The sequence below is a fragment of the Ictalurus punctatus genome, chromosome 12 (assembly GCF_001660625.3).
Source record: "Ictalurus punctatus breed USDA103 chromosome 12, Coco_2.0, whole genome shotgun sequence".
In the NCBI taxonomy this organism is placed as follows: domain Eukaryota; kingdom Metazoa; phylum Chordata; class Actinopteri; order Siluriformes; family Ictaluridae; genus Ictalurus; species Ictalurus punctatus.
Window position 1 is genome coordinate 29,618,270 of NC_030427.2, and position 13,597 is coordinate 29,631,866.

The following is a 13,597-nucleotide window of genomic DNA, read 5'->3' on the forward strand; positions in this document are numbered from 1 at the left end:
GTTTAAGATCACACTTTTTTCTGACTGTTACCACAGATAACCATTCTTTATGATGTTCTCACTGTGTATTTGCCTTATTCTACGGTATGTTTTCTATAATCTAATCACTCTGCAGGAAATAACAGCAGAGATGTTTATAATACCAGTGCGTCAGTGTCACAGTCATGTTGTTGGGTTTGATCTTACCCTGTAGCTGTGATGATGTTCTTTTCTCTTCTGTCTCCTGACTTCTGTAGAACACTGGGAATAAAAACTGTAGCTGTTAAAGACAATAACTTTCATCACTTTCATCCCAGAGTCTAAAATTTAGCCCTAATTCTAGTAAAATAATTGGAGTAAGGGCATTAATATTTAGAAAACACACTGCTAAATACGACATTACCAACATTGTGGACCTGGAGAAAAATGTGTCCATTTTAATGGTTTTCTAGATTGTTTTCCTTTATTTACATCTAAATGTGTTAAAGAACTTAGAACATGGCACCTTATCATGCAGGAAAGCTGAAATTCTGATCTATTGTCTCATTCATCTTTTATCTCCAACCCAAATGTCTTCAGTGTATAGACAAAGCGAAAGAATTGGCCTCGCTGTTCCAATACTTGTGGAGGGGACTGTATATGGTCATTATGGTTGTAACAGAACATGAGGACATCATTCAGAATGAACAAATAATGTGTCCTGAATGGATGCAAATACAGATCATTATTATTTTAAAAACCTGCTAGAAAGGTTCACAGGTATAAAAATCTGTAACTCTATCCAGAATTATACGACACTGTGGATGGGATTCAGTCGTCACCTGTAGGGACAATTTAGTTATCAGTAGACCCACTGACATGATTTTGGGAGGTAAAATGTTTAAACTGAGGAAAATGCTGATTTTGATTATTATTAATAATTAACACTGTAATGTCAGTTATATGATTTATGGTAAATAATCAGTGCCTGTGTTCATATAAAGAGTCTCCATTTTCTATTATATTTTACAGAAATTCTCAGACACATCACTCTTCATGGAGACACGTCCAAGTAACCGTGATCTCAATGGTGCCTGGATTTTAGCACAAAACAACAATCTTGTTACTTTGCACTTCCTATTCATTTTAGAATCAGTGTTGAATACTGGTTTCTGTTTTATTAAATTTTACAGTCTGGTGTTTATGTACATTATATTATTTTCATAATTCTAATTTCCTATTAGAACTCATTAATGTTTATTATTATTATTAGTAGTAGTAGTAGTAGTTTTAATGTCATTACATATTGTTTCCTATAGTTTGTTTTGCTTACATTAACATTTGCTTATACTTGCTTTAGCGTTTAAGACATTACCTGTAAGACATTTTGAGCATAAAGTTCTGTGGTATCACTAAAGACCAAGAAACTAAAATATAAATCAAAATAGCTGCTAATGATTGTGTAGCACAGGCATTACTGTACCTTTAACTATGAGAATTATGGGATGTTACCTGTGTACAGATGAGGAGTCTTTATTTCTAAAGTTCTCTGGATGACCCATAGACGCATCACTCTTCATGGAGACACAGCTGGGTTCTGGTGAGTCTGATCTCCTTCTCGTACAACATTATAGAGAAGGCATGAGACAGAAATTCATTTTCTCAAAAATCAGGATACAAAAATACAGTGAGAGAATTGTATCATATCGTATATCATGTTATTTCTGTAAGGTTGTAACCTCTACCTCTCCTTACACACTAGGCAGCAGCAGCAGAGGTAGTAGCATACAGAGCAGGAAGTTTGTGAGTGGAAACCTAACTGCCTTGAAGCATGAACTTGTCTACCAGTCATAGGTTTTTGCAAATTATCATTTCATTTGTAAATAAACTTAAAATAAATCCATCAATGAACGATCATCAGCTCAGCTAATGTGATATTTCCGAATAACCAAATTGATTAAAACATCTCATTTGAATATGTTTTGATACATTTAACAATATATACACACACACACACACACAATATTATTTAAACATTTTTAAAACTTTCCTATGGACTCCCTGCAATTACTCCACTGACCACTAGGGGTCCACTGTGCAGAGTGCATAGTGTAAGTGTATAGTACTTTATTTGGGACATAACTTTAGTATTTACTCTCCGATGCGTGTTTTCGGAACAGAAGTAACGTAATGAGTCAATGTTCAGCGCGTAGACCAACGGATTCATAATGAGACTCTGACACCGATTTTCATAATCGATTATTATCGATTAGTTGTTGCAGCTCTAATATCATGTGAAACAGTGAACTGCACATTTATTGATATTTATTACTCTAAAATGTTCAGTGAAAGTATTGTAGCAGCATTAGAGTCAAATTAAATTATAGCATAAAGCGATAAATATCAGAATGCTGCTAATGACCCTGGACTGGATAAAAGAATGTGTAGCATGGCTTTTCTCTCTGCAGTGACTTTAACTATGAGAACTATGAGATGTTACCTGTGTACAGATGAGGAGTCCTTATTTCTAAAGGTCAGAGGAGACTCCATAGACGCATCACTCTTCATGGAGACACAGCTGGGTTCTGGGGAGTCTGATCTCTTTTTCTGTAGTTTACTGTACAACATTATAGAGAGGGAATGAGACACAATTTCATTGTTTAAATAATCAGGATACAAAATATTGGTGAGAGAATTTGTATCATATCGTATATCGTGATATCAGGGCTCCAAGCAAAAAAAAAAATCTAGGAGCCATTGGCTCCTAAACCCAAAACATTTAGGCACCAATTCAAATTTTCAGGAGCCAAAATATAGTGATGTCATATGACATATGATGAGATCATTGTTAAACGGCTACCTCACACTGCCTTTTCTATCCCCTCTGTACTCTCTGCTTTTGTTTACTCTGCCTCCCATAGTTTACACAATGTATTCTTTACATACACAATACGTGCAATGTTCAGTATATCATATTGAATTATATTACCGTAAATACTTAACTGTCCAGTCATTTGATTCTTTTTTATTCAACTATGTACAATTAGTTGTTTCCTGCTTATTCAGGCTCAGAGTCATGTAGGCTGCATTGAATTTTATTTTCAATTCCCTCATCTCATTTTCTGTGACTTTATCACTAGCACATTGCACTGCTGTCACGGTTGGAGTGGCACGAGGGGCAGACCTAGCAATGATGCAATCCCTGGCGTTCTTATGTTTTTTACTGTCACCATGCTTCTTCACGGTTTCTTTTATAAAATGACTCAAACCGGTAATGAACTCTGTTTTACCAGCAATATCTTGTCCTGCTTTAGCACAAAAGGTACATTTTCCCATGGTCATAACGTAACCAGGCGAACTCTTGTAGCCAAGCCGATTTAAACGGTCTTGTCAGGATGAGAGCCGCAGGGACGGGAGAAGACGACTCGACTCGCTGCGCTTGGCTGTCATCATGTGTAAAAGATTGCACACTGATTGACGGGCTGGGATGACTCAAATGTCACCTGAGAACTATCACTGGGTGACCTGGTCTCAACATTGTCGGCATCTGATGTAGAGGAGGCAGGGTTTGGACGGGCAGGGGATGAGAAAAAGTCTGATATTTTTCGTTTGCGCATTTGGTTTACCTCTCAGCTGGATAACGTTAGTTAACTGCGCAGTTAGCTAGCCTACATATAACGTATACATTCAAATTCCAATGAACTAAACCACATCAAACTAAATTAAACACCTTTAATAAAGTTAACACTTGCAACTTTTTAACCCGATCAACGTGACGTTAAACCCGTTTCTGTTCATCAGCCGACGCTTCAACCCCTGCAGGACAGGAGTGCAGAGTTTCTTTAATTGGAAACCATACAGGAGTGCAGGTGATAGGGCAGGTAGATGCAGGCGTAACAGGAGATGAGATTTCAGTAGCCTAACACAACAAGACGTCATTTCTATTTCATTCGTTGTTTAATTTTGTTTGTGGTAACGGTGGCCACTGGCGACTGGCATAAAAAACATGGTCGCAAAATTAAAAAGTTAGTCGCATTGGAGACCATTTTAGTCGCCATCTGGAGCCCTGGATATTTCTGTTTAATATTCGTTATGACCTCTAACTCTCCTTACACACTAGACAGCAGCAGCAGAGGTAGTAGCATACAGAGCAGGAAGTTTGTGAGTGAGAACCTAACTGCCTCGAAGCATGAGCACTCAGACACATTGATTTTCATGGAGATGCAGTAAAGTAACCGTGATCTCAGTGGTGCCTGGATTTTAGCACAAAACAATATTGTTTATACAACAATGTTGTTACTTTGTACTTCCTATTAATTTTAGAATCAGTGTTCAATATTTGCTTCTGTTTCATGAAATTTTATAGTCTGGTGTTTATGTACATCGTATTATTTTCATAATTCTTATTTCCTATTAGAACTCCTTAATGTTCATTATTATTATTATTATTAGTAGTAGTAGTAGTAGTAGTAGTAGTAGTTTTAGTGTCATTACATATTGTTTTCTGTAACATTTTCAAACTGTCCAGAATTCACAGCAGATATCCAAAGTGTACCATCTGAAGGTAGTTACCATAAACCTTGTTTCTATCACGGTTTGGCTTGACCACAGTCTGAAATGAGGGTTAAATAAACACCGGTGTGCTGCACTTGATGTACAGTAAGTACATACTACAGTATGTACTCAAACGGAAGGTGGAGGAGCACAAGGTCTCTAACATCCACCAGCTCCGTGATGTCATCATGGAGGAGTGGAAGAGGACTCCAGTGGAACCTGTGAAGCTCTGGTGAACTCCATGCCCAAGAGGGTTAAGGCAGTGCTGGAAAATAATGGTGTTCACACAAAATATTGACACTTTGGGTCCAATTTGGACATTTTCACTTAGGGGTGTACTCACTTTTGTTGCCAGCGGTTTAGACATTAATGGCTGTGTGTTGAGTTATTTTGAGGGGACAGCAAATTTACACTGTTACACAAGCTGTACACTCACTACTTTACATACAGCAAAGTGTCATTTCTTCAGTGTTGTCACATGAAAAGATATAATCAAATATTTACAAAAACGTGAGGGGTGTACTCACTTTTGTGAGATACTTTAAGTCTCACCCACGTCTAAAACGATTCAGAAGCACGTGGTGTTTGTGCTGGCAGTGGCGTAACCACAAATTAATAGTTTGTGATGAGGAAATATACAAAATAATATACACCGAGTACCCAAATAATGCCCTGTCTGTGTTTAGTGTATTGTCTCATGTCCCTTTACTGTTCCACTGTATGGTTCATATTCATAAGGACATCATTTTACTTAAAATCAACAGAATCTAGCAGTTTTTTCAAGTGATGACTGATAACTTCTCATGCTTAGTATAAATATTTGTTATTATTTTCACATAAACTCATTATATATTTCAGATATGAATATTTAATGACTAAAATACTAGGACATGGAAGCTTACAGTTTTTTTATGGGCGGGGTCACATTATCTGTGTCCAGGTCAGGGGTCTCCATGTTTGAATATTAGTGTAAACACAGACCGCTCATGAACACACAGCTGAGTCCTGAAGATGCTGATCTCTTCTGCTGGAATTACTGACACTCCTAGAAAACACAAAACAAACACACAGTTACAATTAGGGGAAAAATCTTTCACATCTCTCAACTAAAGAAAAACTCCTTTGTTTCTGTTTCTCCTTTGATAAAACAAAATCTTTTGTTTATAAAATTGTGTGCGTGTGTGGAGGTGAGGTGAACAGTTCAATAATCAGGGGAGGGAGACCTCTGCTGGAAGGGAGGAGACACAGTTTGAAGTGTAAGTGTGACACTTTAAATAAAAAGTCAGAACCAGAAGGCAGCTAAAATGATTTGTAGTTAATAGAAGTGCTACTTTAAGTCTAATATCACTTTCTCTTGAACAGCATTACATGGGTTTTAGCTTCAATAAATGTACTGTAAATTCTGAGCCAGAAGTCCGTAAGTCTGAAATCAGTTGTACTAAACAGAGATGATTTCTGTGAGCCTAAAGTAAGGGTGTTCCATATGACTGTTTTAGACCGTGAACGATCCATGATCTGTATTTACAGAGGGATCACACGTACCATCATACATTTTGTCTGTTGTGCTGAAAATGCGTCATCTTGTTTTATGAACCAGACTTTATTCACTAGTTCTCATGTTCTCACTGACACACACACGGACAAACCAATAATAATCAGTGTTTCACATGAATCACCTAGAGTGTCTAATATTTTTACACATCCCATAATAACAATAAAGATCTCCGTTTGTGCCATTGCTTTGGAAACGCATCTCTCACACCATGTCAGTCATTCATAGTTCATAGACAAATCTTATTTACGAGATAGCAATATGACATCTATCTAAATCTTTCAGTAAAATGAGTATTTCATCCTCTTGAAGTAATGTTGGAATCAGTGGCTTCAAGTCACAACAGTAACCTCACAACCCTCTGTTACTAAACCAGTGATTTATTATCATTTATTATCACAATTCATTCTGAAGAGTCTTACTACATGAATGATTATCAATATGATGATAGCTGGATGGATCGCTATTAGGGATGAAACGGTTACCGGTTTCATGATAAAATTCCCGGTTAGTATTACCGTGTCATGTTTAATTATCATTAAAACTATATGGCCAAAAAATTATCATATTAACTAACTAATTAATAGTTTTATTACAGTTACGTGTACAGGATAGTACTGAGCTACAGGAACACTATCCTGCGGAGCCCCTAAGGGGACGTGGTGCTGAAAAATAATATGAGATTGGAGGAAAATTTATATTTTGATGCTTTTTTGTTCCCCCAAGAAACTTTTGAGTAAAATGAATTGATGTTTATTGTGAGCATAGAGTAGGTCACTGTGAACTGATCTGAGTGGGTTTTAGATTTGAAACGTCTCTTTTACTCTTACAGCAGTTAGATGAAGTAAAATATTAATATTTTGTTGTCAGAGATTTCTTCTGTGAAATAAACCATCTACACTTTTTAAAAACATATTACTTCAAAATTCTACAGTAAAATGAATTGATCTTTATTGTGAGCTTATAGTAGGTCTCTATGAACTGATCTGAGAGGGTTTGATCACCTCTTTTACTTCAGTCTTAACACGAAATAAAATATTAACATTTTGGTGTCGGACTTCCTCTGTGAAATGAACCGTTATGAATCTACACGTTTAAAAAAATATATATATGGTTAGATTTATAACAACAACAACAACAACAACAACAATAATAATAATAATAATAATAATAATATAGTTTATTAAAAGATGTTTTAGGAAATGTGTTTATTTGGTTTACTACTTTATAGTGTCTCTTTAAACTTAATTGATTTTGCCATTATTTAAATGTAAAGGGTTATAAAAACGTTCTTCCTGTACACTCATAAATACTGTCAATTGTTGTGTTTGTTGTGTTCCTTATTTATTTAAAATGATGGTTTTGTATAAAAGTGAAGGAGCTTTTTCTGCTGCTGTTTATGTGCATCTAGATGAAGCGAGATTTCAGGAAGAGCTGCTGCTTAACCGCAGTGTGAAAACCTTCAACTAACCACAGACTTCATTTCTTTATACTCGAGTCCAAGCTGAAAATAAACCTCTCTGAACCGCTCCATTGTGAAGGTGTTCTGTCTGAACCACGGCCCTGCTGCAGAGAGAAATGAAACCGGAAGTGCTGTTTGTACAAACACAACGACGGGGGATTATTATACATCATCATGCCTTTTCTGGACTTCCGTAGAAGACAGATCTTAAAACATATGATGTTTGTTCCACACTAATAAATCTAAATCCCCCAAACACTGAATGTTCATCGAAGAGAGAAACTTATATATAAAATATATAACACACAGCTGATAAACAGCAGCTTTACAGGGAATATGACGTCACTTCCGGGGAAGTGACGCAGATTTCTTACTGCTGTTTTTACACGAGTAAAATAAAATATAAAGTCGTTTCTGTTAAAGAAATAACTTACTTTTATTCAGCAGTCCATGTTGTGTGGCATTAATATCACCGTTTCTGCCTGGTGTTGAGGTTTTTCTGCTTTTCCAACAGAGACAAAATGGAGTCGAATCTGAGAGAAACTCTTTCACTTTTACCTGTGACGTTAGCTCCGCCCCCTACCGACTGAAGCCTGCAGAACGGGGCGGGGCTTCGCGCCGCTGAAAAAGAGAGTTGCGACACGCCCATAGAATTCTACAGGAATTGTGTTGAAGAAATTAACTCTTTACTGTAAAAATTTCACTTTGCTGTAAAAGAGACTCTTTAGTTTATTTCTGCATGCAGCTAGAGAGATCACATGTTGGAACCACATACTGTACATACTGTTGCGTGGCACAAGCACATACTTTACACACACACACACACACACACACACACACACGGGCAGTCTCGATTTTAAATCACAGCTCTTTTTTACGTTTACTAATTCAGTCTCAGTAATCAGGACAAACAATAACATTTTATGGCTTGTGTTTTAAACTCATACACATTGTATACAGTGAGAATGCAGTGACACACACACACACACACACACACACACACGGTTGCTCTGTATGTGAGTGTGAAGACCCAAAATATCATTAGGTTATTATAGTTTGATTGTACGTTATAAAATAACATTAGTAATAAAATTAGTAATAACAAACCAGGACTGCAATCCGAAGAGAAATAAAACACTAAAGCATTAAAACACACACAGCAATTAAACACACCTGTATTGCACGATGACATCAATAAATAAAAACACGTTCGTCCGGTAAACATGACGTATACAATTAAACATGTGGTTTAAAGCTGAGAGGTAACGAGAGGAGCCGTGTTCAACATGAACACCACGATGACCAGGACGTCGCGGGAAGACACTCGGAGTTGAAGTGCAGGAGGAATAAACCTCATTTCTGACATTCCAGCTGGGGAAAATCGTATTTCTCATCCTCTTGGAGAAAAAAAAATGCAATTCATCTCAGACTGGTCATTTCAGAAACAAGTAATTTCTACCTCTGACTATGGAAAAATACAATTCCTACATTCCGACTGGGAAAAATCTTACTTATTATCTTTGGACTGGGAGAAAATACAATTCCCACTTTCTGTGTGTGAAAAAACACAATACACTACATTCCAACTGGGAGAAAAAAAGTTTTTACCATCTTCAGACTGGAACAAAAACAATTCCCAATACCAGAATTCACAATTCTCCATTTCTTACTGGCAAAAGTGTTTTCAGTGTTTATTGTAGAGCTGCAACAACTAATCGATAATAATCCATAATGAACATTTTGTAAATGTGAGAAATGACATTTGCAGGAAGCTCCACTTTTTGTTCATGTCTAGAGTAATTGCTAACATTTACAAAATAAGCCTACAATAAATAATAAGTCTAGTTAATGAAAGTAAAGGTCCATGTTTAATAAAAATCGTAATGAAATGAATAAAAAAAATAGGTTGTTCAAATTAGTTTTATACATGTTCTCATATTTATAGATTTATTTTGTTGTAATGTGACAAGTAATAATTTCAAGGTTTACTGGGTTTTTATAAGATTCTTATATAATTCTTTGCTCTTTTTTTCATACTGTGGGTTTTAGTGAAGTGTATTAAAAAACAAACACCATCAACAACAAAACAATTCTTCCTCAGCATTCAGTAACTCCATGTGAGACGCCATCCCAGCAAACAGGGGACGTCCCCCGGACGTGGCGAACGTCCACTTAGGTCCACATTTGGTCTGGTTTATAACGTTCGCTGGCAGACAAAGCCATGGATTTAACCTTAAGGAATGTGATTATTCCTAAAAACATCCCTTAAATTAACTTTGATCATGGATTTTATGCAGAAACCATGGTTTTGTTTTGTTTTTTGCAGATTGACATGACTAAGGTTTCAGTGCAAATAAAAGATAGTAAAAATAGAAAGAAAGAAAAAACATTTGTGGTTGCTATGGTTTTACTAATAAAAATAATTCATAGCTACTATGGAACAAATAATTTTCTTAATATTGGTTTAGAAACTACTCAATATTCTGTAAAACATGGCCTTCATATTGATTAAACCTGCTTATATTTGTACTATAATAATTCTACTGTATTTAAAATGAATAAAAAGATCTGACACCTTGTCATTTTTTTTCATTAAATCATTTTCCCCACCATTACTGACATTTAAATACTGTCAATTTACTGTGTGCTTCATAATCTAAATCTCAGAGCACATATTCATGCAATAGTGAAAGAATCCACCTTTGTGCAGTTATATATTAACTGATTAAAAACTGTAATTAATATCACACAATGTTTATAAGTAGCAGAGTCTTTCATACTCCCACATATGAAGTACTGTGAAATAAATAATTGTCACGTAGCAAAAACCCACACAAGCACATTAAATCAAGGAAAAACAAACTTGAATGCACAAATGGAAAACTTTTATTATTGCTAAGGGTTCAAAATGTAAGCCACGAAACAGAAATGCAGAATGACAGTTGCTGAATCAGATGCAAGCGATGATTTCCAAACAGCAAGTGAAGGAGAGGCCAAAAAGGATAAAGATATAATAATACAAGCTTGATAAAATGTAAACAAATGAGACTATAAATATGGACAAGACTACAAACATGTAACTGAATATTGTCACTACGGACACAAATTGTTTGGCATACGTCACAGAAAAGGGTTGAAATGTTTATGATGTCAAACACCAAAAATACTGGTGTGAAAGCACAATTAAAGAACAGTTGTCCCAATAAATACATCTCTCTCTTCATTCACCCTCATGCCTTACCGCACTGGTCTGACTTGCATTGTGCTGCTGAATACAAATCATTTCAGAAGAGTATCTCAGCTCTGTAGGTCCAAAGTGACCAGAATTTAAAATACAGCACAATCAATAACTCCAGTGAATCCGAGTCTTCTAAAGTGTTCCCCTTTATTTGGAGAAACAGACCAAGATCACTTTAAAATATTGATATGTCACTTAAATATTTGAAAATTCTGATTGAAAATGTTATGCTCACACTAAATTGATATATACAGTTGCGCCCAAAAGTTTGCATACCCCCTGCAGAATCTGCTAAATCTTAATACTGTTAACAAAGTAAGATGGATCATAAAATCCCATGTTGTTGTTTATTTAGTCCTGTCCTGAAGAAGCTATTTCACATAACAGATGTTTACATATAGTCCACAAGACAAGATTATAGCTGAATTTATATTAAAAAAATGACCCAGTTCAAAAGTTTACACACCCTTGATTATTAATCTCGTGTGTCGTTACCCGGATGATCACCCGGATGTTCAGGACTGTGTTTATGTTTTGTGAGAGTTGTTCACGAGTCCCTTGTTTGTCCTGTTCTTCAGAAAAATCCTCCAGGTCCTGCACATTCTTTACTTTTCCAGCATCTTCTGCACATTTGAGTCCTTTCCAACAGTGACTATATGATGTTGAGACCCGTCTTTTCACACTGAGGACGACTGAGGGACTCGTACACGACTGTCACATAAGGTGCAAATATTCACTGACGCTCGAGAAGGCAACACGATAGATTAAGAGCCAGGGGGATGTAAACTTTTGAACAGGCTGATCAGTGTAAATTGTTATTTTTCTTAAAGAGCTTTTTCTTCATTTAGTACCGCCTAATCAGTACTTTGCATTTTTTTTAATTTCATGTCTAACAGAAACATTCAAGAAATAATACATTTGATTATTCAGTTTCTGAATTATTTCTCACTTGGACGCTTCACAGTACATTAATATGTCTGACAGGCAACTTATTCCTAAGGTCACAGTTGGATGTAGACTGTGCAGAACATTGATTCAGCCTGAATTTATGTACAAATACACATCTTTATTGGAATTATCTTTCCACCTTTATACATTACTACATTAAAATATAAATGAAAGAAATTTACATTCATATTTAAATGATGCATTTAAACATGAACATTTTTTAACTAGCAACAATTTACAAATTGTTTATTTAAAAACAAAACCATGTGTTAAGACTTTAGTTTTATTTGTCACAAAAATAACAGGTATTAAGTTTAATATAAAGACGATATTAAGTATTACAATATTAAGTAAGTACGTAAACATCTAGCTTAATGTAATAAAAGTACGGGTAACACTTTACAATAAGGTTTCATTAGTTAACATTTTCTAACTACTTTAGTTAACATGAGGTAAGAATGAACAGTACTTCTACAGCATTTATTCATCTTCATTTCAACATTTACACATACATTATTAAAATCAAAAGCTGTGTTTGTTAACATTAGTTAATGCACTGTGAACTAACGTGAACAAACCACGAACGACTGTATTTTTATTCACTAATATGAACAAAGATGAATAAATACTGTAACAAATGTATTGCTCATTGTTAGTTCATGTCAGTTAATACATTAACGAATGAGAGCTTATTGTAAAGTGTCACCAAAACAGGAATCTTTAATAAAAGCAGAAGCACTCTGAACAGTATGGTGTGGAGTTGGGGTACATCTGAGGAACAACATTTAAGCAGCTTTTTAATTTATCTAGTTTTAAATAGTTTGATGTGTATATATTAGAGCTGCAACTAACGATTATTTTCATGATCGATTAGTTGGCCGATTGATTTTTTTCGATCCCTGCCCCTTACACACAGCCGAGCATTTTGGATAGAAACATGAGTTTTTGCTCGTGCAGCACAGTTTGATCTCCGCGGTGTTTAATATAAAATTCTTCTCTGCCTTAGAGGACTTTCTTCCTCAGTCACTCGACAATTACTCCTCCGTCTGATGGAGACTGAGGTCTTGTTGGGAATAAAAGGTAATGGTGACATGAACAGTAAACTGGGGGCGAGTGATGGGGGCGAGTCAGTCAGAATGGGCTCGTCGCGGTCGGCATGGGCTCGTCCCAAGATGAGGAGTTGGTGAGGCGGTCCTCAGGAGCCGGTCCATGGTGACCCTCCCTGCGACTACCACTGTGCTGAGCTGCTCTGGTTGCATCCATCACTTAGTGATGTGGAGCAGAGTGAGCTCTGCAAAAAATGGTTTGAACTCCTAAACGGTTACTGCAATATTTTTGTTAAACCCCTTCAATTAAAGTTGTAACTCTACACTTCAGTCACGTCTTGATTGCTTCATTTCAAATCCACTGTGGTGGTGTACAGATGCAAAATGACAAAATTGTGTCAGTGTCCAAAGACTTATGGACCCGACTGTATATTACTCCTCAACATTACAATAATTAAATGCTTTTTTAAAAGAAATCTATTTAATATTTATGATGTGCTGCATGTGCTGTGCAGGTTTCTGCAGGATTACTGCACACGCGGATCATTCTCTGATCTGGATCTGATCGATAACCTTGGACCTGCCATGCTCCTCAGCGACAGACTCACATTCCTCGGTGCTTACTGTCTGTGTGTGTGTGTGTGTGTGTGTGTGTGTGTGTGTGTGTGTGTGTAGGTGATCTTTTCAGTGGATCAGACCTATGAACTCATGTTCTGTCTGGAAGAGCTGACCTCTGACAACGGCGAGCTCAAACTAGAGCATCTCACACAGGTACAACACACACACACACACACACACACACACACACACACACACACACACACACACACAGTAAACAC

General features: G+C 36.3%; 1 protein-coding gene and 1 long non-coding RNA gene across 51 annotated transcripts in view; one reads left to right on the forward strand and one right to left on the reverse strand.

Annotated features, from left to right (window-relative positions):
• The window catches only part of LOC100526730 (uncharacterized), a 192,078-nt gene that overhangs the window by 99,201 nt on the left and 79,280 nt on the right, over window positions 1-13,597 (reverse strand). For 32 of the 50 annotated variants that reach the window (XM_053684655.1, XM_053684673.1, XM_053684674.1 and 29 more), the window contains 3 exons: window positions 2,459-2,575; window positions 1,471-1,572; window positions 187-240 (listed from right to left, as the gene is read on the reverse strand). The exons of 17 other annotated variants lie outside the window; for them this stretch is intronic. In XM_053684655.1, the coding sequence (XP_053540630.1) occupies window positions 187-240; window positions 1,471-1,572; window positions 2,459-2,575 (273 nt within the window). The remainder of the gene's footprint in view (window positions 1-186; window positions 241-1,470; window positions 1,573-2,458; window positions 2,576-13,597) is intronic. One more of the 50 variants, XM_053684651.1, reaches the window with a different exon arrangement.
• LOC128634275 (uncharacterized) lies at window positions 11,346-13,557 on the forward strand. Its single transcript, XR_008397607.1, has 2 exons — window positions 11,346-11,487; window positions 13,274-13,557. It is a non-coding gene; the product is annotated as an uncharacterized LOC128634275 (long non-coding RNA).